Here is a 27,147-nt window from a genome sequence, read left to right on the forward strand (position 1 = left end):
TCTTGTCACTGGTCTTTCAAAAGATTAGTTGTAGATTTTGTTGGGCTGATTGGACGTTAATCTGACAATACATTTTTTTCAATATCTGCTGTTACAAAATATGGATGTGTTCTGAATCTTGATATAATACTGACAAGATCTGATTGTACTGTTGGACCAATGATTGAGATGTAATTCAATGAAACACCAGAGCTTGTTTTTGAGGATGCATCAAAAACAACCCATAATTTGATGGTTGTGGAATCTTCCCTTAAGACTACGTGATGCGGAATGTAATAAGCCTTTGATGATTTAGCTTCAGTCGTAATTTCCTTCATATGTACTAGCTCTTCATATTCTTTCATGGATTGGATGTATTGTGAACGCATCTCTGAGTTAATGGATAAACACCTCTCTAATGATAAAAATCTTCTGAATGCAGAATTCTTTGATTCACGGAGCTCACAAATATTACCTTTTAAGGGAATTTGCACACAGTACCTACCAAGATCATCCCTGAAGGTTGTGTTCATATATAAGTCTTCGCACAGTTTTTTGTTTCCTGCCTTTCAGAGCACTCATATTCTGTGTCCCAAAACTTCTGTATGGTTTTATTGATGTTGTCCAGCGTAGATAAATGGCAAACTGTAGTTATGTGCAATATAGTACTGGTCGTTACTTTTCTGGAAATAATCCAACCAAGCACTGTATTTTTAAGGGTTGGAGATGAGTCATGAAGCAAGTCGAAAAATAACTCTGCTCCAATGAGCAAGTCAATGTCACTCGGTTATGAGGATCTGCTAACTGAACATTAGGTGGAATTTTCATGTCTGATTTCTCAATTTACATAGTGGGTAAATGTTTGGTAATAGATGTTAGGACTACACAATCAATAGTGAAGGAAAATGTATTAAATCTTGAGTTAACGACACACTGAACAACTTTAGAAGTTTTGGTAGTGGATTTTCCAATTCCATTCACTTCTACAGACACATTTGCAAATGGCAAGCCTAATTTTCTACCGTCTTCTCAGTCGCAAAATTTGACTGTGACCCTGAATCTAAAGTACACGACAAAGATGAGGAGCCCCATGATGATCAAGAACAGACACTAGGGCAGTATACAACTGCCCTAGTCAAGAACTGAAGAAGGAACACCTTGGCATGATATACATGATGTGGACAGAATTGATTGATTTTCACTACTGGATTCAGCCTTGGAAATTAATGTATTTGATTCAGGATGCAACAAAGACTTATTTGTCTTTTCTGAATAATGCAATAACATATTGTAACGTTTACCACAAAGATTGCATGAGCCTATAGCACAATTTTTTATTTTATGATTACCAGACGAAAGGCAATTAAAGCACAGTCCTAACTTCTGCACTTCACTTTCTCTAGCATTAATGGATAATGATTTGAACTTATTACACAAACACAATGGGTGGGAATTGTCACACAATGAAAATTTATTTATAGAAGATAAGTAAGTAGAAGTGGATATATTATTTTTTGAAATTTGTTTGAGTTTCAATCGGAAATTTCAGGTTTAAGATTGTTCTAATAAGGGTGCTGGTTTAGATTCAACAGCTTCCATGAATTGACATATTTCCTGTAGAAATTTTATTAAATCAGATAAAACGAGCACATTGTTAGAATCTATTTCTGATTCCCACAGACTATGAGTAGTTTTATCCAACTTGCTGATAATCAACTGAATTATTATTAGTGTCCTAGTGTTCAGTGGGTTGACCTGATGTATGAAGGGCACGCACATGTTTTTGTACATCGTCAATTAATTTTCTCAAATTAGAACTACACTCCTTGTCTAATATTTATTTAGATTGAAAATGGCTAAGACATGTTTGTTATTAAATACCTTTTGTTTTGAAACCTCTCCACTAAGAGGTCCCACCCAAGCAATTTTATAATTTTCAGATGACCCTTCTAGAGATTGTAAGACACTGGCATTGTCCTTCACAGACAATTTGGGATAGTGAAATTTCTGACAATCAGACAGATTTGGATTGTCATGAATTAACTGTCATGGAATGATGACTATTCGTCATATTCTCCCGAAAATATGGGCAGCCTGATAGCTGGTGTGGAAAAACGGGTATAAGCCCAACTTGCCTCATTATTTTCGTTGGTAGTTTCATGGTTTACACCGATAGTGTAAGCCTTAGTGAGGTCCTGAATTTTAGTATGAGCTTGTGTAGTTAATCGATAGAATGTTTCTTCAAATGAGCCTAATCATCATCATGGCTTTCAGAATCATCTAAAATGTTGATTTTGGTTTGAATTTTTTCGAAATCCAAAATTTAACTAACCTAAATTTAAGCTGGGTAACATCGTCTGATTTATCTAAGTAACTATTGACTCTCATCGCTTGTCCCTTAAATACACCTCAGTTTTTAATTAACAGCTTTGAGTGTTCTGAATCCTCCATATTCGAATTAATAATAGTGAAGGTATGATTATTTACAAATGGGTCATATTATACGACAAGAATAATGATGATGTTTAACACGGCACAAGTTTGATGACTGGGTAGAGGCATGCATATGAAAATTAATGATTAAAAATAAGCTATGACATATTTGACTTCTGATCATGGGGTGTTGCTGAATGATGTAGACTATGCACAGCAACCAACGTTGCATATAATTCTTGATTCACTAACACACATTAAAATTATCACTATTCGGGTTGGTTAAACCAAAATTGTGGATGATAATTCACATGAAACAATTTTTGCACTGTTGTTTTTAAAGACTGTATAAAATAAATTAGTTCTTATTGTTGTGGCTCAGCTGCCCACACGTGTTATAAACACACAGAATATAAATAGTAAACAAATAAGAGTATTTCACAATCTCATCCATGTTCAGCGCACTCATGTGCATGTGTATATGTACTTTTTTGTTCAAATTGCTTGAGCTTCCCTACTGGTCCCTATCCCATGCCTATTAACCCCTATCTTATGCATCAACAAAGCTTTCTAAATTTTAATAGTGAAGTCTATAATTATTACATTTTATTTGAAAATATATCATCAAAAACATTTTATTTTCAATCAAGTTAAAAAATTTTATCTAACAATTAATACATTTCCAAGGGAAAATAAAAGAAATATTACTGGTTGTATCCTGTTTTAGAAGCATGGGCTCTATATTTTCCACAATTTTATAGCATTAAAAAAAAAATATTACCTTGCTTTTAATTAAATGGAAACCGTTTACAGAAGATCTTTTCAGAGTTAAATATGCAGTTCTTTCTTAAGTGGCATTGTTTTTAATGATTTTAAGTGGCTAGGAAACACCTTCGAAGAGTGTCATCAGTAACTAAAGAGATAACATTACTAGTTCCAAAATGATCATGCGAATACACACTTTTCATGAATTTAAGTGCAAGTAGTTAACAATGTTTAGAGTTTAGTGTTCGTAATGTTGATGAACAAAGGTATTTTTTTTCTTTCTTAAGTGGCATTGTTTTTAATGATTTTAAGTGGCTAGGAAACCCCTTCGAAGAGTGTCATCAGTAACTAAAGGGATAACACATTACTAGTTTCAAAATGATCATGCGAATACACCCTTTTCATAAATTTAAGTGCAAGTAGTTAACAATGTTTAGAGTTTAGTGTTCGTAATGTTGATGAACAAAGAATTTTTTTTCACCTAAATACTTGCTGTAAATGATAATTATAATTATCCTACAAATGTATGAAAATGTGTATCTTCGTTTTATCCAGATTTATTTTAGGTATATATAATATAGATTTCTTCTTTATCACAATGAAAGTACTGTGTTTCATTCACTGCCTCTCAATATAATGATTCCAACTTAGGCAAATGCATAAATAGAAAGTTAATTATTTTCATTATTTTTAGATGAACAGATAAACACAAAAGCCATTTCTGAGCTACATAATTTCAAGGCAACTGAATGTTTTAATATTACTGCAGATAAAAACAAAGGTGTCACAATTTTTGTTAAAAACTACCTTTGTTATAAACTTCAAAGTAATTGTAAATTGTAAAAAAATTTACAATAAATACTAATTCAATAATAACAATAAGAAAAAAGGAGGAAAAACATCAGAAGTTATTAATGAAAGAAAATTTTATATATTCTCATTTTAAAAAAAATGTGTATATGTAATTTAATATGCGTACAAGGATGTGGTGTCCAAATCAGATTTTTTTATAATTAGTGTGGGTTCATATATTTACATTAACAATATTTCATGGGTTTATATTTTAAGTAATTAATCGACCTTAATCACAAAACTGGTAAATTATTATGTACTTTGTATAATCAAGATTTTACCATTGTTTCCCTTGATTCATATAGGTAAACTATGAAGGAATCCTTTTTTTAACCATAGAACAGAATATTTATATATTCTTGATGTGATTTACATATACAATGCATATACTAATCAAAGTAAAATATTTATTTACTTACAATTCAACTAATATATTTATACTCAAATTTTTTGCGGGGTACTAACTTATCAAACTTTTTTCATTACCTTATTCCACTCGTTCATACATTTTGCTAAAAAAAAAAAATAATAAAATTTTGACGCTTTGGTAAACTATATTTATTCTTTTTTAATATTAAACTATTCATTTTTTTACTTTTGGTCACACATCTGTACTAATAAAAGATTATAGTGCTTTTGTGTTAATAAGGTTATAACACAAATCACAATAATTTAGTTCTGTCAATACTTCGAGCCTTACTGAAAATAATACTGGTTAATGGGCGATCATTATTTAAAACTTACCAAAGATTAAATTTTCATCCATTCGGTGTGATCATTCATACTAAATCAAACTACGGTTACAAATCAAAAGGTAGGAAAACTGATAAAAAAATTGTCTCCATCGCAGCACGTTCAGCCACGGTATCACTTGCAAGTACAAGTTTGGTTATAGTTTATAAATAACATAATTAAGAGTACTTAATACTTTAATATAAATATTCCAGCATATACTGATAAAACATCCAAGAAATTTGTTTAAGGCAACAAGTCATCGGTAAATTCTCTTATTTATAAAAATGCCTGGTGTTGAACATTGTTACTTACGTTCTTTCAGTTTTTTCTTAAAATCGGGATCGCTACGTCTCTTGCGATCGAAGTAAATGCAGTAACCTATAAATATTGTACCAAAAACACCAGCCGCAACGGCAGCTTTAGAAAACATTGACATTGTTTAGAAGAAGTACAGAAGTAATTTTGTGAACGTCAGTGAACTAATGCTCCACTGATAACAATTTCACACAGACGCCATTTTTTCTAGTAAAACCAAAAGCGAATGAATTGCGTGTGAGCTACAGAGCTGACGATAAAGTACAGTTAGTATTAACAAGAAATTATTATTCTAATTAATAACATAAAGTCTAATCAATTTTTTATTTAATTTACAGCTTTTAGTTAATAGAAACTTTTCTTCTTAGAACATGGCTTATTCCAGTCACCTTTTAATTTTGGCGTTTTTTTTTATATTATATTTATAACATTTTTTATTAATTTTAATGTATTAAAAAAGAGATATGATTTAAAAGATGAATTCAACAAGTAAATTCTCCCAAACGGCAACCAACAAAATTTTGGGGTTAGTTATTTCTAATTTCTATGTAATATCACGTTTTACACAATTCCCGCGAAAAATTTGCCATCACTAGCATTGCGGTTGTGTAGATTATAGGTGTTTGTTCTGAAATTCTTGTTTGGGTAATAATTGTTGCTAATTAAGATTACGTTTGAAATTGTTATTTTGCAACTTATAAAAATATGTAAACTTGATTTTTGTTTATTTTTATGTGAAAGTTCTTTATCTTATATATACGCTATAGTTGTATAAAAAGACTGCAGCATTTGGTAAATGCGTATTGGCCACCCAGAGGTAAGATTTTTTTAATTATATAGTTTTATGCCCATATAAAGAATCATTTATACTGCAAGATATCTTATTTAAGTTCGTAGCTTTTATTTTTCATAAGACGTGACAGAACAAAAGCTCTTCAAGAGAAGCGTGTAACACTTATTTCAAAACAAAGTTAACTAATTTGTTTCAGAAGATATGAGACGTTAATATCAAAATCTAGCCACGTAACTGATAATGCACTTATTAATTAATGACTGCTCCAACATTTATAATACTTCTTCGAACTGGCTTCAGATGTTGCACACTATAAAAGCCTGTTTTATCTTTATTAATTGCCGTTAAAATTATGATGATATTTAGATTTGAGTAATGTAATAAATATTTTTAGCTTAAAAAATCCATTATATAGTTTATTAAAATCAGCATTTACTTAACGGATTTGTACCTTATGATTGAGTATTTACAGTATTTTTAAGCTAGTGTAATAATCTATGATGTGGCAGCTTGCACCTTTATTATTATACTACTTTTTGCTGATCAATTTGTATCATGAGTGGCTGTGCACACCTAATGTGAATTGTTATGTTTGATCTGTAGTTATTCCTTTTTATTTTCATGTTCCTTTTTTCTCGTAAGATTATTTGATCATTATTTCAGATCATCTCTTTTTTTGACTTAAAATTGACTATAAAAGTAATTTTATAATGCAGTGAATGTACTGTATTGCTGATTGTGGTTCGTGTTATTCTTCTAGTGTTTATTGTTTGCCGAGCTTAACCTAATAATTTTAATCAACATTAGCTTACCAGAAATAGATTTGATTTTCAGAAAAACTTTGTATTAGTAAAGTAAAATGACATTTTTTCAGCCTGCTTTTGGGAAAAGCATACAGCAGGGATGGCAACCTACATTAGACTTCAAATACAACAAGAACACTTAAGACTTGAAACGAATTATTTCAAAATTTACAACCAGTAACAAAAACTTTATTTAATTATAACCTAGATTTAGCCGTTTTAGAATATAACGCTGTTTAAATCATGTGACTAGTATTCATGATTGAAGTGCAGGAATTATCAGAATTATAAATCTTTTACATACTGACTTGTTATGAAAAAAATTATGAAAATTTATTAAATCAATATTCCAACCAATTTCTTAAATAATTATGTTAATCATTACAATAATTAACTCAAGTAATTGACTATTAGGAAATCAAAAACCCTTCTCTTTGGGGGTCTTACTTTAGGCATACCAGACATCCCATTTTGACCAGGACTGTCCTGGTTTGGAGTTGTCCCAGCTATTTCGTAAAATTTTAAAAGTGTTGAACATAACAGAAGTAAAATTAGTGTAGTCTTTGGTAAAATGGCAATTTGGCAACTAAAATGTTTATTCTTACTCTCACTGTTGCCAGTCTAAATAGTTTGTTTCTAGATCTAAGTACTTTTAATGTTGCCTAGATGTTTTCCCGAAAGATTTATTGGATGTGGCCTAATGAATTTTATTTTTTCATCTAGTTGCTTTTGTAAATGATTTATTATAGCATGTAGCCTACAAGACATTTTTTAGACATTTTGTTTCAATTAGAGTTGGCAACACTAGAACTTACACTGGCCACATCATTTTTGCACACGTCCTAGCTTAGTATTGTGAGTCAGCATTTGAAATTATTTTGTACTGTACAATAAATTAATTTAATCTCCAAATTCCAAAAAGAAACATGTTTACTGATGAATGAAAAAAATGATTATTCATTTTTGAAAAACATTTCTGATCTTATTGACAAAGTGAAATGTGAATTGTGCTTTTCAGAATTTTCAGCAACTCCTGATGAATGTTCAAACTTTAAAAATCACTTGTGTGAAATATAAAGGAAGCCTAGTAGTAGCAGCAGGATCTTCCTCAAATATATTGTCATATTTTAAAGGTACCAATTTAAGTGACAAAGAGTAGTCATCTTTTGCATTTCATGTTGCAATTCACAATCTCAGCTTTAAGTCGGCAGATTGTTCATCCAAATTGATTTCAAAGCTCTTTGAAAGAAAGATTAGATCAGCCAGAACGAAGTCTGAAGCTGTGATTGTTAATGTGATTGAGCCACTGTTGTTTCAACAGTAGCGTCTTGGCCTGTCTTCCGGAGGTCCCGGGTTTGAATCCCAGTCAGGCATTTTTTCATAAAAAAAGTTGGTTATAGTTTTGAGAATTATGAAATATTCATAAAATTTTGAATTTTGGAAGTATAAATTGTGTGAATTTTTGGATTTGTATTTTTTTCAAATTAAGGTACTTGTTTTATTGTGTTTCTTTAATGTTTTTGATATTCAGAATAACTGCATTTGTCTTTTCAAAAAAGAAGATAGTTTGCTAACACTGTCTAGAAAAGTTGATAGAAAAATTAAGAAATTGAATTAAAAGAAATTATAATAAACAACTGAAGTCTGTAATGCCCAACTGCTAAAGTGCCTGTGCAAACTGAACTGTGAGTCTTAAAACTTCCAGCTGGATCTGCTTTGGTCTCTTCAAGCAATAATCACCTAATAAATACCTTTGTGCTGTGTTTTAATATACTAAGAGTGTAATAAAAGGTTTACATTTTTGTTTCAGCCACTATATATTGCCATGCCTTTCATTCTGAAGCCACTGAGATATGCTCATTCAGAAGGGCACACTAATGTTTGTTTCTCAGATGACGGCAAGTATGTGTTAATCAGTATTACTGTATTTTTGTGAAGAATGTACGAGGGAAATTCAATAATTAAAGTAACAAATTGATATAGGAAAAACTGTGTATTTTACAAAATGAGACTTACCACTTCTCAACCTAATCCCATCAATATTAATACACTTGTCCCAACAATGAACTAGTTTTTTTACACCTGATTGCAAAGAAGTCTTTATCTTGTTGTTTGAGTCACTTTCCCACAAATTCTTTGACCTCCTTGTCGCTGAACTTTTTTTCCACATAATGCCTCCTTTGAATGGACCAAATAAATGAAAATCCGAGGGAGCCAAATGTGAACTGTAGGGAGGATGTGGTAGTATAGATTTTCCAATGGTTTCTTGGGTCAGCTGGGTGGTGTGTGGTTGAGCATTGTCGTGTAGCAATATCATGCCTTTTCAACGAATCCACGACATTTTTCTCTCATTGCTGGCTTTACTTTTTTCATTAGCATGTCTGAGTAGTAGAAACTGTTTATTGTACGCTGATTTTCCAAATAATCATGAAAGATGACAGCTTGGGCATCCCAAAAGACTGTCAACATGACTTTTTCCACTGAATTTCTTTCAGACAGGTGAGCTGGTGTCATTCCATTCCATGCTTTGCCTTTTAAACTGTGGTTCAAAATTGTGGACCCAAGTTTCATCACTCGTTAAAATCTTGTTTAGAAAGGGTCACCTTCCCTTTCATAGCGTTCTTTCAAATCTGTACACACTTTGAGTTTTGTTTCCTTGTGTTGTTGCATTAACTCTTTCGGGACCCACCTTGCACTTGTTTTGCTGTACTTGAGCTTGTTACTGATAACATTATGAACTGTGCCAACACTTACTGCAACTGTTTTTTCTATATGTTCAACTGTAATACGTTGGTCTTCATGAATAATATCGTCAATGTAGGTTTCAAGCAAAGGAGTTGACACTTCAATTAGCCGGCCAGGACGTTACTTGTCAGTCACCAAGGTTTATTGTTTTTGAACTGTTCTACCTACTTATAAAAAATTTCTGCTGTTCATACAACTTTCACCATACTGTAAAATCATTTGAGAAAAGATTTTAGCCGGTACTCACCTTCAGAAATCAAAAAACTGAACATTGTTCAACTAATGTGGAAACTTCAAGCGGAAACGCTATTGTTAAATGCAGTATTGAGATTATAAACAAAACAATTTTTATCCGTCAGCTGTTCTCAGTTATCCCAGTAATGCCAACCTAAAGTCATGAAAGTACAAAACTTGTACAAACTGTTTTCATTTCTAGATCAATTTGTCTCTTTAATTATTGAATGTCCCCCTTAATTATTAAATCAAAATTAGATGACTATTCAAAGAATGTTTGTTATTTATGTATGTCTCTGTCTGTATATACCATATATTTTTTTTCCAATACATTCCTGTATATTATAGTGTGCATTATACTTAAAAATGTTCGTTTTTTAGTATGCCATGATCATGTTATATTTACGTATTTTGTCAGTTTCATCACGTATGCTGTGGAACAATGATTATTTGAATACTCAAAACACTCAGAAATTTCTTATATACAGATGACCATTTTTAATTTATTAACACCTTTAAGGGCTACCTTAAGGATTGGGAGGCCTAGCTGTGGGCCACAGGGCACATTCTAAGATGACAGATAGAAGAGTGGCCATGAGATATAAAGGTTAGTTGTGAATAATGGTTTTACCAATTAAGCATTTATGGATGGATGGTGGCAGGTTCCTAGTTGTGACGTTTAGTGAAAGACACACTGTACACCTATAAGATGCCATAAGGTTGAAAGGAAACTGTAACTGAGCTTAGATCTGCTGGATCCCTAGTCATATTGGAATTTCAGGCAATGAGTGTGCTAATCATGCTGCAAAAGAGGCTTGTTTGCAGCCTCCTTTCACTAATCACGTTTTTTCAGATGATCTTGTCTGTTTTCTGAAGAGTGTGGTTCGTGATGAATGGCTGACTGAATGGAATGCTATCATCAACAATAAACTTCATTCAGTTAAGGACACTGTCACCATAGAGCTTTGCATGCCGGAATAATCAAGAGGATGTTATAATTTGTTGTTTTTGAATAGGACACACTAAACATACTCGTGAACACCTAATGACTCAGACCAATGCACCTGTTTGTGTTTCACTGCAACAGCCAACTAACGTTACACCACATCCTTGTGGTCTATGTGTGTTAAGTGGCAGGAATTTAAATTAGGAGCTAACGTTGGAGATATCCTAGGAAACAATATGATGATATCAAATATCTTGTTGTTTCTTAAGGCTGTGCATCTATATTCGAATATTTAATAATTATTTAATGTATTTATATTGGTTTCTTTTTTTTTACTATTTTTCCTGTTACTTGCATTTTGTTTGTTAATTTTATTTTTTATATTACTGTTATTTTGTGTACATATCCTTGATATTTAGTGTTTATTGTTGTAGCATTAGTTTGTTTATTGTAGAAGCAGTGCTTTCAAGCACTAATGACAAGCCCTTTGTGTGTGCCAAAAAAAAAAAAAAAAAAAAACAGCTCTGAGAAGTGGATGACATTTATGTATTTCTGTTGTAGTGTGGACAGGAAAGGGCTAAGTCAGGAGTCTATAAAAATAAGATTTTTTTAAAATTCATGTTGATGTTGGAAAGTATTAGGACACTTTGTGGTAATAATTGGTCTATATTCTCTAAATAATGATAGGGTTAAAAGGGTGAAAGAGGTTTTTGAAACAGCATTATGTAATATTTTGAATCAAATTCCTAGCAGACAGGAGGTGATATTGGTGGGAGCTAATGCTAGAGAAGGATGGAAAAAGAAAGTTTGATTGTTAGGTGGGATGGAGAAGTAGTGAAGATTGTAATGGAGAATGATTAATTAGTGTTTTTGAAGAATATAGGTTGACAAACTCATTCTTTGCCCATACGTTTATATAGCTTAAGATGGTCAGAGTCTGAAATCAATAATGTATTATTTTATTGTTGAACAAATTTGAAGACTGGTTTTATAGGATGTAATATATATTAAAATCGCCATGGCTGGTATTAATTAAAAAACAAGCATGTTGTTTTTATTCACCTTGTTTTTTTTAGTAGTTACAAGAAATTTGTTAAAACCAACTTTATAATAAGTTTAGTTGAAACTACTTTTTCTATGCACACAAAACTTAGTAGTTACTTCAAAATACTCTAGTATTGGCAACTACTACTTTTTATTCACTTCACCCAGTGTTTTTAATCTTAAGTTGTTGCTAGAATAAAACACAAGTAGGGCAAGAAATTTATTGCTTTAATAGACTTAAAAATGGCACATGACAGTGTTGCCATAAATAATATGTGGAAGTTGGAGTAATTTCCATTTAAAGGAAATTAATCCAATTTGAAAATATGACCTTGCTGTATGCAGCCTGAATTTATGTGAGGAAAACTCAGCACGAATAAAATAGGAAGGGACTAGTTTGACAGAAGAGCGATTGATTAATTTTTACATCGGGTGGTGAATTTTTAATTGTTTCTTGAGGCAGTGATGTAAAGATGGCTTTGGAAATGTGAAAGAATGTGTGTAATGGCGAGAGATAAAATTATCTTTACCATGTATTTTGCTATGATCAGATCATAGTGGTGGAGAATTAGTATGAATATAAATTTTAATAAATTGAATATATAGATGTTAAGAAAGAAGAGGGGGTTGATCTGAATCTGAGAAAGGAAGTCATACCAGGTGGGAATAAAGCAAAAGTATTTAGGGCTGTTGTTTAATAAAGAAGGGAACAGTTGTGATGGAGTTACAAATTGCATAACTAAAGGAAGGATATTTGTTAGAGCCTTAAATTCTATTTGGTAGGATAACAGGATCATAAGAGGTATGGAGAAAATATTTTATTGCACCATGGTTTAGAGTGTAATGCTGTGTGGAGCAGAAACGTAAGATGTGAGTGAATAAGGGGGTCAAATCAAAATTATGGCAACATAGATGTATGAGAAGAACTAGATTGGACAGAATTAAGAAAGGGTATGTGTACAGAGAGAGACATTATGGATTATGTCCAGCTGAGACAGTTGAGGTGATTTGGCTATGTGATTAGAGTGGATGGATCAAGGCTTCCTAAGAGGGTTTTGGAATGGTACCCATGAGGAAAAAAAATGATGTCCTGGAAGAATGAAGTGGAAGAGGTAATAAAGGGAAGAAATGTGGGTGTGGAGAAGTGGCATCAGCTGTGGAAGTTCACTATAAATTAAAACATAATTTTTTTCAAAACATCATCTTATTTACATAGTTTTGTTACTTTTTAACAAATTCAGTATGCGCAGAATTTTTAAGTAATTTATTGTAGATATCTCACCAGATTATGCAAATGATTTTACTTTATTACATTGTTTGAATAGGTTGGAAATCATTTAGGTTTTACAGAAGGACCATAAGATTTTATTCTAATTTCATAACATTAGTTGCATGTTATTTCATAGTTGATAATTAACCAGCATTAATTTATTCTTACATGAGCTGTCTTGATGATCCTATTAAGCTCTAGTTGTAAAATGATTGCAGTCCAATTTTTATAGTGTGTATTTGAATTATTTTTCACAATGTAAGATTTTAATCACAAAAATCTTCAAATGACACGTATATTTATTTTTGCAATAGATAATGAAAATGAATTTTCTCTTAACTTGTATGCCGGTTTTTATTCATTTCATGATATTTGCAGCCAATCTTAATAATGTTTGTTTAATGAAATCTCTCTTTTACAGTTTCTTTTCAATTTGTCAATTATATGAGGATTGTTCTGAAAAATTACACTTTTCAATATACTCAAAGAACTGAAATGTAGCATTATGCAGTCTGAAAATTGTAGTGGTCGCAAGTTTTTTGAGATCAAGCAACGTCCAAAACATTTTTCATTTAAAAATAAAAAATAAAATTCTTATCAGTTTTGTTTCTAGTGTGACATGATAAATCTCACATTGTTAATTTTTTTAAAAAAGATTAAATAAATAATCTATTAATTCTGACAGATTAGCACATCATTCACCGATCTTATACGTGTTTCATGATTGCTCATGAATATGAGGTGACTTTTACCACTTCATACTCTGCTACTTGAGTGTTTACTTGGAGCCATACAGATGAAGTCAAGCCTTGTTGCTGAACAAATTCATCCCTCAATTTCATTTTCATTATAAGATTGAATAGACTGATGTTATTAAATATTGTCCATGATCTGGTTCCTTTAAGTTCTTTAGATATTGTAACAGTACTTTAATGAGGTTGCATGTTTAACTTTTTTCTTACGGATGAAAGTAGTAGGTATTGACTAAGAAAAAAGAGGTACTGTCTTATTTGTTAGGTTTCTTGTAGATTTTTTGGATGAGTTAAACATTTTTTACATCCTCAACAATTTTTGTGGTTAAAAGTAATGGTCTTCTTGGTCCGTTATGATTCTGAACGCTTTCATACAAAATTTGTTTACCAAACATGGTATTTACTATGTATATCTGCAGACTGGGAAAATTTCAACTGAAACTTGCCTTTCATATGTTTGATTAGATTTCATCAAAAAAGTCTTAATAATAAACACATAATTTCCTTGAAAAATACCACTTGATACAACACAAATTAATAGATAATCAAATGCCATAACAAGGTTATTTCAAATAAAATATGTACCTTTCAAAACAGTTTTACCATGTGACAAATCGAATAATGTAAAATATACTCATGCATCACTTTTACTCCATCAATCTAAGGGATGCATCTTTTTTATAAAAACCTGTTAGTTCTATATCAGTATTATTTTTTTTTCTTCTTTGATAGGAAGAATTTAATATTTTGTTAAAATGTAGGATTTTGTAATAGAGAAGGTTTTTCTTTTGTATTAGTTTGTTGTAAACTATTACAAGCCTTCAAAAAGCAGAATAATCAGTTGTGAAATTCATAATGTGTTTTGAAGATTAATTTTTTAATTATTTTTATGGATTTTTAAATAACTTTTTTCTCTGTTGGGAAATTAAAAAAAATCTAAATTCTTTTAATATTTATATGTATGTTACTGTATTGTTTTTATTGATAAAACTTATGGAAGTTTTTTAATTAGCATATACTAAATAAAAATTCTTCCTTACTGAATGCTGAAAGTGGATAATGTTCTGTTTTCACGGAAAGAGGTACATAATTAATTGTTGCTTTATTATCAGTCTGTCTTAGTCTTCTCTATAGCTGTGCTGCAAGTAAAGCACCTGAGTTACAGTTGACACTGATCAGAAGTGCTTTCTCTAAGAATAATGGTGTTCTCTGTGCAACAGTCGACTGGAACAGAATGACATCAGTTGTAGGGCTGAATTTTGTGGATTTCAGAGATGTGGTTATGCTAATGTGTAATAATATATTTGGCTCGGTGTACTTGTTATTCTTGGAAAGACTGTAGTATTTTGTGTCTCGTGCCAGGTTTGGTAGCACTCAACATATATAAAATTAAAATGTTTCAGGTTTATTGTTACCTGTGGTAGTGAAGGAGATATCAGAATCTGGAAAGGTTTTGAAGATGAGGAACCAGTTGATAAATGTGTTGGTGATAAAGCATATGCTGTTATTGTTAAGGTATTTTATTTCTGATATGAGACAGTTATTTAGAAAATTATTCTCATCAAATTTTGCATTCAAGTTGATATTATTTTTTTATATGTGTTTTTATAACAACAAAAATTATAGTATTGGATTTTAATTTTACTTACCTTCATGAAAGAGCGGTAGCATCTCAGACTTTCATCTTAAAGTCCTGAGTTTAATTTTTGGCCAAGCTTGGTATTTTTTGTATGTTACAAAATGCTCACACTATTCCCTCACAGAAGTTTCAAACTTTTGTGGTAAACATATAAATAATGGTAGATAAGAAAAATAAATAATTCGCCTGAGGAATTTCATTAAAAATTGGTTTTGGAATTTATTTTGAAGTAAATATCTAGGTCCAAACAATGTAGCTTATATTGGTAAAATTTAACAAAAATTCGGAATGTGTATTAATTTACCTTAACTTGCACATTAAGTAAAATGTAATTTAGGTGGGATCAAAATTAAGTGCTAAATTTATATTTCATTTGAAGTAAAATTATGTATGTTTTTTTATTAATGAATTCATAATTCCCTTATATATTAAAAACAACCAGAATTAATAATGTATCCATAAAAAGTGACCAAAGTCCTAGTATTGTTTTTTTGACATGCTACAGGGTGTCCCATATAAAACGCAACCCAACCTTATATTGGTAGGTACTGAAATAATAAAAAGGCATGTGTAAATGTAAATGTAATTTTTATTATTACCATCCATTACCTGTATTATTACATACATTACATTTAGAGTAAATGTTGGAAGTGGCCGCCATCTTCTTGAATACAAGCTTCAATTCTTTTTACAGCGTTTCTTGCAACTTTTTTCAAAGTTTGTGGCTGGATATTTAATACAGCTTGTTCAATATTGACTTTCAATTGTTCAAGTGTTCGTAGTTTATTGCTGTAGGCTTTTTCTTTGAGGTAACCCCATAGGAAAAAATCCGCCACAGTCAAATCTGGAGATCTTGGTGGCCACAAGCCTCAACCGATAAAATTATCAACGAAATCAGAAGTTGAACCTGCGTAGTGCGATGTCGCACCGTCATGTTGTAGCCAGCGGTGTCTGTCTTCCTCTTCAGAAGTGCAATGAACTGAAATAAAATATCCTGATATCGTTCTGCATTAATGGTGTACTCGAAAAAAATAGGACCGATTATTTTCTTCCGCGATATCAAGCACCACATGCCCAACTTCTGCGGGTGTAATTGTTTTTCGTGATAAACATGGGGATTTTCAGCACTCCAAATTCTACTGTTTTGGCTGTTTACGTAGCCATCCAAATGAAACCGTGCTTCATCTGTGAAAAATAACGAATCCATAACATTAATTCCCTCACGCAGAAATCGAAGGAACCATTGACAATATTGTAGCCGTTTTTCTTTGTCGGGCTCAAGAAGTTGATGAACCGTTTGAATGCGATAAGGTCGTAATTGTAATCGTTTGGTCGCCCGATGAACAGTTGATTTAGACAAATTAATTTCAGCAAACAAACATCTGATCGATTTATTTTGCGAGGCGAGTAATCGGTCTTTGATTTCAGTGACTGTATCTGTATTCAACACTGACGCAGATCTTTCGTGTTCCTTGTTATTAACAGAACCAGTCTCTAAATTTTGCAACTAACCTTAATACTGATGTTTTGTTAGGAGCCGGTTTATCTGGGTACTTATGGCGAAACAAATCTTGCACTCCGACCACTGATTTTGTACTGAAGTACGACTCAACAATGAAACACGTTCATCTAGCGAAAACACCATCTTGTCTCTAGCAATACACTGAACGTTATGATTGCATTGTTGTTACTATCGGTAGTGTTCTACTGCGTCGCCGTGATGTTCAGATGTTGGACGAGTCCATTTCAGTAACGAGTAGGGAAGTAAGCTTGACTTTTGAAATTTCATGGATGAGTGATTGATGGGTTGCGTTGTATACAGGACACCCTGTAGTTGCAAAGTGAGGTGAGTCTGGAACAGTATGATGAGCAGTAACAGCAGCAATAATTTTTATATATTGAAAGCTAATGGCTTCCACAAAATTTTCTGTTTCCGTCAGATTCAAAAAAAAAATTCATGTGAAAAACTAGGAAAGGGTATTTTTGTCATTTCTTTCCAAACTGTGAGAATTTAAAAGTAGTACATGTATTTTTAAAAGTATGTCTTCTCAATAACAAAATTGTAGACTTTTTTTTTAGAAAAATTAGTTTTGTAGATCAGCATTCAGTGAAGTGAGTTTATGTGCAGGCAGGCTAGAAATAAAAGCATTTAAAAGGTTGTTTGCATTGTCAAAGAGAGTTGTGTAAGTTTTAAAAATATTGTTTTGTATGAGGAAGTTGATAAAGTTGTAAAGAAGAATATAGCCCAAAAATGGTTAGCAGTTATGCAACAAAGATGATTTCTTTAGCATAGATGTTTATTAAAAAAAGCCTTGATATTTGTTGTATTGGGTTATCACAAATTTCAAGCAAGTAATGACTGGATAAAGTTTAAATAAAGACAAAAAGTAACCAATAAATTTTAAGACCGTCAAAAAGGTAATTTGAGATAAAAATGGCTGTGTTTCTACAGGTAATTGAATTTTGGAAATAGTGTATACGAAAACAAATAAATTATGTGTTAGACATTTTAACAATTATTATTAAATATTTGGCCATTAGTATAGTAACCTTTAAAATTTACTATTTTGGTATTAAACAAAGAAAGTTTTGTTAGTGACTGTGAGTATATTAAATACTGCAAGACTTACTGTTCATTAATAAAACTAAGATGGTGTCATGTTCTGTGAAGTCACTGTCTCTAGAAGTCTATTATGCTTTCAACAAGAAAAATGGATGACTCGTGATATTTTTATTGGGTGAGCAACAAACATGGATAAAAAGATTTTGTTAAAAAAATCGTTTTGTATAGTTACGTTAAGAGTCTTCTTGAATTCTAAGATCTATCTTTAGTTTTGGATGTGTAAATTACTATATTGTAGTAGTGTTGTTATGTAGTTAATATATTCTTTTTGTTTTCTTATTCTCTTATCTTTTTTGTTAGGGTGATAAAATGTTTGTTGGAACTAATAACAATTACGTTCAATCATTTACATTTCCTGAGTCTGAGCTTGATGGTATTGTTACTCGTTTTAAAGCTCCAGTCACAAGTATTGATGCCTCATGTAGCGGAAAATTTGTTGTTTGTGGGTCACAGTAAGTATTACATTCTTTTTTATGTTATTATTTATAAACTGAAGGGTTATTTATCTTTTTGAGCAATTTGTGTTTTCTTTTTCCAAAAGAGCTAAGAACTTATTAAAAGCAGATGAATAAGTTTGTAAGTGTAATCTTTGGTTCTTGAATCTCTGAAGTGCAATGTTCAATGCAAAATAATTTTGAAGTATTCTCAAAAATAATATAAATATTTATTATCAAGTTATAAAACTTTTGCATTGAACTCCATACTATTGGACAGACTCAAGGAACATGCTTTACACTATTAGGAATCTTCTGCTTTTAATAAGTTTCTTTTATAATTAGGTAGGATTATTTCCTTGAAAAATGTGTTAAAAATTGTTGTAACAAAGAATTGTTAGAAAAAAACTCAAAAGTAGTTTAATGGCAACAAGCTCTTGTTTGAAAAATGTTGATTGCTTTAATTTATTTCGAATTAATAAAGTGTAAGAATTAGAATTATTGCCAAATTATTTTATGTTTTTTGAGTTAAGTTGAACTTAGAACTACTGCTAAATCAAAATTTAAACATTTACTTAGAATAATTATTACGCTGTTATTAAAGACAAATTTCTAATTCTATTAAACTAAAATAACTCAGTATGTTAATATATACATATATACTCTTATATAATTTGTTGAAAATGTGTTACCCTTTGAAGTTCTACTTTCATTTATCTGAGAGTTTGGTTCATCAAGAATTTGTCACATACAGAAAATTGAGAAATAGACAATGAAAGTGGAACACAAAAATCAAATACCTTGCTGCCACTGTAACTGTGTAATGTAAATAAATATAAATTGTATTTATTTCAGCTTCAGTTTTTTTAGACATAAGATCATTTGGTTTAATAAGATTTCCACAAACTCTAAACATTTGAAAATTATTCCAAAAATTGTTACATTTTATATAGTTATTAAATAATTATAATAGCTCATTTATAATAATTAATAACCATAATAATTACAAATCTCATTTTAACACAAAAAAAAATTCTAAAAGTATTATATTCCTTTTAATGCATATCAAATAACAATGTTTTCTTTTTTTTCAAATTGTAATCATTTGCCACTGACCAAGTATGATTAAAAAAATCATAATTTGTTACTGGATCTTTGTTTTTTGTTTTTTAAGTATATATGTATATATTATATTTATTTATTTAAATTAATATTTTTATAGTCCATAATTCCTCTGTACATTAATTTTACCTATATATAATGAATTTCAGGCAATCCACCAAGAACAGAATTAAAGAAACATTTTTACCTTTATTTCCTTTACATTATAGTACTTTTGGGCATAAACCCATCCTCAGTAATGTTTTCTTATTTATCTTTATTTCCATTTACACATATAACTATCGATTAACACTTCATTATTTTTCATAATTTTGGTTATTAAGCAAAATATAAATTCCCATATTTAATTTAAAAATATAAATTTTAGTTTCCTATTTTAGTAGGGTTACCAAAATATTTTTTTCTCTAACCGGGAAAATTTTAAGAAAATATATTCAACTGAAAATAAAGCCTTCTAAAATAAGTACCTAAGATTGAAAAGGCTAAATAAAGAAGTTTACAAAAAAACAACAATCAGTTAAAAGCAATTTTTAATAACTCAGCTGAACATATTTTATTATTAATTATTATTGTAGAATTGTATTAATACTAATGCTTCCATTATTTTCTAGTATTCTAAAAAAAATGTTGCTTCTTGGGGCATAAATTTATTATTATGGCTTTCCTTAACTTTGTTTTTAATTTTCCAAGTTCACTGATAATATCAGTTGCATTCGCTTTTATACTTTTCATAATCAAGATAACTGTGTTAAATAATTTGAGTTGCCCTTACACAAACCACAAATACATTACACCACAATCATTTTTTAAAAAAACTTTCATTTATCATCACTGAACAATGTTCTTATGAAGTGAAATAAGGTTTCTGTCCATAGATTTCAATTATTCTGACAATAGCTGGAAGTAGTAAAACAAAACTATGTTGTCTTGTTGAAGAACTTTATTATACTCTACATCTACAAATTCACAGAACACTTTTAGTTGAGTCACTTGAACCATCTAAAGGTGGTGGAGATATTTGTAAATTTTGACCACTAAAGCTTCTATTACAATAGGTAGAACATCAACTGCAGTTTGAAGGCAGTTGTGTATGATAATAGCACCACAACCACTGCCAACAATATTTCTTTCAATCTACAGTAAATATTGTTCTATAAATTTAACACTCCCAAAACTAGTTATCTTCACAAAATTCAGTAAGTTTTTTGCTACATTATAAGTTTTTATAACAAACATTAAGTTGTTTGTCAGTATGTCTAAAGTTTTACCAGGAACCGATTTCTGAGTTCACTGATTGAAAGCCTAAAATTTAATTTTTTTGCCACAATTTGGTACAAAATACTTCACAATTGGCACAGTTTTAATTTCTTTCTTATTGGAAGAATCTGCTGATAACACTCACAAAATTTGTTTTATTTAAATCTTCGCAAAGCTGCTGAAACAACATTGGCCCAATCACATTAACAGTGACAGCTTCACATTCTGTTCTGTCTATTCTAATTTGTTTCAAAGAGCTTTGAAATCAATTTAGATGATCAATCAGCTAACTTAACGCTGAGATTGTAAAAAGCAACATGAAATGCAAAAGTTGTCGGCTGTTTGTCACTTAAATTGGTACCTTTAAAAAAAGTCTATATTTGAGGAAGCTCCCTCTGTTACTAGTAGGCTTCCTTTATGTTTGGCACATTTCAAGTAATTTTTTATGTTTGAATATCCATCATGAGTTGCTGAAAATTCTGAAAAACACAATTCACATTTTACTTTGTCAATATAATCACAAATGTTTTTCAAAAATGGATAATCATTTTTTCATTCATCAGTAAACACAGTTTCTTTCCGCATTTTGGAGATTAAATTAATTTAATGTACAGTTTAAAGTAATTACAAATGCTAACTCGCAATACTGAGATAGTACTTGTGTAAAAATGATTTGGCCAGTGTAAGTTCCAGTGTTGCCATTTCTGTTGGAAAAAAATATCTAAAAAATGAAATAAAAATATTTGGGTCTTGAAGGCTGTAACAAATTTTGTAAAAAAAATATCTGGAGGAAAAATAATACATCTAAATTCATTAGGCCACATGCTATAAATTTTTGGGAAAACATCCACAACATTAAAAATATTAGATCTAGAAACAAAGGATTTAGATTGGCAACAGTGAGAGTAGCAGGGGATGTTTTAGTTTCCAAGTTGCCATTTTACCTGAGGCTGCACTATTTTTACTTCCTGGATATTAAGCACTTTAAAAATTTTACCAAATAAGTGGGACAAACTGGCTGGGACCACATCATCAAACCGGAACAGTTGCAGTAAAAGTGGGATGTCTTGTAATATTCTCTGACGACAGAATTTCTTGAAGAAGAAATAAAGAAAGTAATGAGTCAGGGCTCGAAGTGTGCAGACTTGTCATGGTCAACCAGTTGCTTATCTTTGTTAACGTAATAATGTTCAGTTTTAACTATACTTGTTTGGGCTTCTCTGTGTTTGTGAAAACAGTTTTCACATAAAATTATTTGATTATGAGTCATTAAAATGAGTGATAAGTGCAAGTTGAAAGCTACAGCTATGCGAGTAAAAGCAGAAATTCAATGTACTGAATGTAAAAGCTTTTTTCATGGTGGCTGTGTTAATTTGTCTGAAGATGATATAGATTATTTGTTAACTGGAGATATGAACAATGTCAATGTTTGAGGTGAAAGAGTCTTCAAGTAGAGACAGCGATCAGTGCAAGTAATGAAGGTGTCAAAGTTTTTCTGTGAAATGAAGGAGGAAGTGAGATCACTGGAAAATTAATTAGGAAAATCAATTGATTTTTGCCACGAAAAAATTACAGATCCTATCAGACTGATGGAACAGCAAGCCCAGATAATAAAGCTGTATCAGATGAAATTTGAAACTATTGAAGAAGAAAAATAAAAGGTTAAAAGCTTGGAACACCAACTGGATGAATTGGAACAATATTCTTGTATAAACTGTCTGGAAATAAATGCCATTCAAGAAGCAAACTATGAGAATTTGATGGAAATTATAAAGAAGTTAGTTAATGCCCTGGATGTCCCAATTGTGGAAGAAAACGTGATACCACATTTGGGTTCCAAACAGGAGGGAAGAAATAGAGGTATCTTATAAAATTTACACAAAGAACAACTAAAGAAGAGCTCTTGCGTAAAAGAAAAAAAGAGGAACCTCAGCTGGAATGATAAGTGATCCAGTAGGCATAATATATGCAATGGGAGTCTTAGTTCTGCTAGATCCAAAATATTCAATGCTGCTCAAGGTATAAAGAAATGAATCGATATTCCTTCCTTCTTATGGGTGAAGAATGGGAAGATATTTCTATAAAAAAAGGGGGGGATAAGTCAATCCTTTTTACGAACATGGAGCAAGTCACTGCACTTAAATTATAATGAATCAGCAATGGGAATAAGATAATATGGATATTGTAAGTTTAGAGGTTAGTTTGTCTTCGTTTGAACTAAAGATTGTTTGTTCTATTTACTAATTGTTTGTATAGCTAAAATATTATTTCATTTAAATATAAAAGAAAAATTATATTTAGTTTTAGTTCTGATAAATTTAAATTAAAATATAAATATATTTAATGACAGAGCCACTTGATAAAAATATTTTTAATCGATTCAATAAACATGTAGTCATACAACAAAACATTAGATGTATGCAGAAAAATTTTGATCTGTTTATATTAAAATTACAATCCTTAGCTGTTAAACCATATATTATAATTTTTACTGAAATATGGATTGAGGAAGATGAATTATGTTTGTATATATTACCAGGTTATTCAGTCTATGCAGAATGTAATAATTTGTATAGATCTGTAGGAGTAGCGTTGTATATATATCCCATGTTTTATTGTGTAAATGAATATTTAATACTGTAATAAGATCTGCTGACTGTAATCATGAATAATGATGTCAGATAATTTTCCAATAGACATTTTAGGTCATATTATAATATTAGTATGATAAGTATGTACAAAAAGTAGTATTAAGAACCAAAATGATTCAGCAATGCTGAAGCAAATGTATAGAGAGTAAAAAAAAAAACAAAGAACTATTGATGATGTAAAAAATAAGTATTGCAAATTTGTATTTAAAATTGCAAAGCATAACCTGAAATAATAGAATGTTGTTGAAAGATGTTCTGAGGGAGAATCAAAACAAAACGAGTAAACCTTTCTGAAGATGAGAACAATATTTTTGTGATTGTCAAAAAAAAGGTTTCCAATATATTTCTATCATATATATGCCTGATTTAATATCGGCGGCCAAATACGGTATAGCAACTCAGATGCGAACTGGTGCACAGTATACGGATGCGCTGATACAAGCATCACTACTGCCACGCAGTTCTCCCACCATAACGGTGCTCCAGCCCCACTACTCTCGGGCTTCAATAAGAGCATTTACCATGAGAGTGAATATAATTCATCTTCGACCACCACCTGGAGAAGACCAAGGAGATGGAAGAAGGCAGAAGAAGTTCCTTGGCTGCCTCAACATGGGACTTTCCATTAGATGCTGCCAGAGCAGCAGGCCTTGCCAACCTGCCGCCGAGGGAGTCGCTGGATGCGGACACCACCTTTCCGCTCCAGCTCGCTGGGCTTCAATTGCCCTGGCTGGCAGGCTTGGCAGCAGTAGCTGGCCCAGCAAGGGATTGCTCAGGGAGAACTGCGCCGGTGAAGGACAGCCAACACCAACTTGACACTGCGGGGCTCGTGAGCGTCACCAATGCCATGGTGTAGTGGGGACCCAACTGCCGCTGAGTTGGACTTCAATAAACGAGCCACAACTCCCTGATTTCACCAGAGACCAGCTTCCAGACCCAACAGCTCTTATCAGAGCTAATGCAAAAAATGGCTCTTTTCAGGGTTACCACAAGATTATGAATTACAAACCGTTGAAGCCATTTGATGACAACAGCTGTTCTCAGGGCTGCCCTAAGGTATCAATTACTATGAGCTGTCAAAGCCAATCGACGACAAAGACAGTCCTTTTTAGGGGCCACCATAAGGTTAGTAAGTGCTACGTCCCATCGAAGCCATTCGGCGACTATTTAATGCTTATTTCTGTAACACAGCTAATAACCTTAGAAATCAAATAACTAATGATTGAGCTGCATTAAAATCTACTGACAGGTAGGGGCGTGATGATATTTTCAGAGAAAATTATATCCAGCTCACTTTTTTTATACACTTGCAGAAATTGAAATTAAAGCTATTATACTCGCAGTATAAAATTATGAAGTACAGGCTATGATAATCTAACAATCGTACTAATAAAGAACATATATGAAAGTATTTTAGATACTCTTGTATATTTGGTTAATTTTAGCGTATGATGAATTCCCTGTTGATTTAAAGAAAGCAGTTGTTCCATGTTTTTTAAAAAAGGAAATAAACATAATCCTTATTACTATTAACCAATTGCCTCGCTATCAATATTTCCTTAAATAATTTAAAAATTATTCAAAACACATCTAGTAAATTTCTTAAACAAGAAATTTTAGTGAAAATCAATTTTGTTTCTGTGTAAATATGAATACAGAGGGAACATTACTGAGTTTTACAGAGCAAGTATATGATGGAGTCAACAATGGAGAATATTATACTGGATTATTCGTTGATGTGATGAAAGCTTTGACACAGTAAACCGCACAATTCTATTAGATAGACTGTATAACGCAGGCGTAAGAGGCATTACACATCAGTTGTTTACTTCTTTTCTCTCAGGCCACACCCAATGCGCTAGAGTGGGTAAAGAAATTAGTTAAGAAGCTGAGTTTGTTACATGGCATCCACAGGAATTTGTTTTGTCAGGCCTATTGTTTCTAGATTATATAAGCATTTGCTTTGGCAAATTTAAAGGCAATGTAACTGCATTTGCAGGTGACACTACCTTAAATTACAAGTCAAGAACGATTGAAGAATTAAGAAATAATTTGCAAAATGTTATTAAACTACTGAAAATTTGGTTTACTAATAATTTCATGGTAAATGAGTCTAAAACCAAAGTATATACATTTTAATGCTAAGCGATCGTGCATGTTTACATCTCTCCTGAAATATCATAGTATAGCTTGTCTTAATTCAAACTGTGAATATCTGATATTAAAATTGGTAATGAAATGGAATATTTTGGTATTCTAGTTGATGCTAATAAGTTGGAAAAGTTACATCAATTATATTAAGTTAAAAATTCTTGGTTACCTAAGAAGTTTTTATATGCTGAGAATTCTGTATGATATTGTATTAATAATTAATTCTGTATGATATTTGTATTCTGTATTAATAACTTTCTATTTTGCATTTATTAGTTCAAAACTAATATGTATTTGCAATTTGGAGAAGTACTTATACAAGTTTAAAGCCTTTAATTATTCTACAAAAATAATTTATTCGAATTATAATGAATAAGAATAGAATTGAGCATACATCTCTTTTATTTAGATTACTCAGCATAGCATCATTTAGGAACATGTATATCTATAAAATAGTGTTTTTACTTCCTTGGTATGAAGTAAAGGAAAGTACAGTAATTAAAAAATGTCAGATTTCAACGGAAATATCCATTTTGACTATCACCCCTGAATCCATTTTGACTAGTTTCAGCATGACAAATCCAAAAAATTTAGATTTTGGACTTGTCCTTAACTGCAGTAATAAGCGGTCATTGAGAGCTTTTCTACAATATATAAGTGGTACTTAATTTCATTGGTTCCAGAGTTATAGCCAAATAAAATTTTAATCATTAAAATATTTGAATCTTACAAGGGGAAGGCACATCGGTTCGAATCAGACTTCATCTCTTCTTTTTTTTTTTTTTTAATTTAAATATATTAATTTATTAATTATTAACCTTGACTGTATTTTTTTTTTACAATAAATAATAATTCAATAATAAAAAAAATGTATGAAAAAAAATCAGAAGTTATTAGTGAAAAGATTTTATGTACTTTTCATTTTAATTGAAAAATTTTGTCAGGAGTTAATTATTAATAAATCAATATATTTAAATTTAAAAAAAAATAATGAAAAAACATGATGTATATGAAGTCGAATTTGAACCGATGTGTGCATGGTTATGGATTAGCAGTTCTCACTTACCCCACATAACTACTTGAGCGACGTGAAATAAAACTAATATATAAACTAATAGTTTTATAATTAATATAAAATGCTGATACGGATACCACAAAAAATTGTGATCCATGTGGTGTCCACCACAATGCAACTGTGTAACTGTCAACTTTATTAAAGATTTTTTTTTCTGTAGGGGAAGAAAAAGCTCTACCAGTCGCCACGAGGCTCGCTCTGACGGCAGTGCAGGGCTCTCACCCACTAAAAAACCTCCCCCCTTTAGTCACGCAGGGGCCGAACCTTATCCATACAGTATGCGCACAGCCCCTACACGATCACCCGAGCACTCTTATGGCCAAATTAGAATAGCCCGAGTGGCATCCTTGTGGGACCATTGATAGACAATGACTACAAAGAGCTCCTGTCGCCTGCCTCTATTCCCCTGGGGGGGAATACATATAATGTATCCCCCCAGTACATTATATGTATTCCCCCACTGCTGCCTGGCATCAGTTCCTCTGCCTCAGGTATGCTACCTTCTCCCAGCTTACCTATTTCTTTCCTC

At 31.4% G+C, this 27,147-nt stretch overlaps 2 protein-coding genes across 3 annotated transcripts in view; one reads left to right on the forward strand and one right to left on the reverse strand.

The window, feature by feature from the left end:
• LOC142319575 (mitochondrial import receptor subunit TOM20 homolog) overlaps positions 1-5,301 on the reverse strand; it is a 39,992-nt gene extending 34,691 nt beyond the window's left edge. The window contains exon 1 of the mRNA XM_075357025.1: positions 5,077-5,301. Within this exon, the coding sequence (XP_075213140.1) occupies positions 5,077-5,200 (124 nt within the window). The 5' untranslated portion in view covers positions 5,201-5,301. The remainder of the gene's footprint in view (positions 1-5,076) is intronic.
• The window catches only part of Ctf4 (Chromosome transmission fidelity 4), a 92,978-nt gene that overhangs the window by 5,784 nt on the left and 60,047 nt on the right, over positions 1-27,147 (forward strand). The window contains exons 1-4 of one of the 2 annotated variants that reach the window (XM_075357016.1): positions 5,686-5,896; positions 8,486-8,577; positions 15,070-15,181; positions 18,229-18,380. In XM_075357016.1, the coding sequence (XP_075213131.1) occupies positions 5,876-5,896; positions 8,486-8,577; positions 15,070-15,181; positions 18,229-18,380 (377 nt within the window). In that variant the 5' untranslated portion in view covers positions 5,686-5,875. Of the gene's footprint in view, positions 1-5,685; positions 5,897-8,485; positions 8,578-15,069; positions 15,182-18,228; positions 18,381-27,147 lie in introns of those variants that run through there. The other variant, XM_075357015.1, reaches the window with a different exon arrangement.

This window comes from Lycorma delicatula, chromosome 2 (assembly GCF_047948215.1).
Source record: "Lycorma delicatula isolate Av1 chromosome 2, ASM4794821v1, whole genome shotgun sequence".
Classification (NCBI taxonomy): Eukaryota; Metazoa; Arthropoda; class Insecta; order Hemiptera; family Fulgoridae; genus Lycorma; species Lycorma delicatula.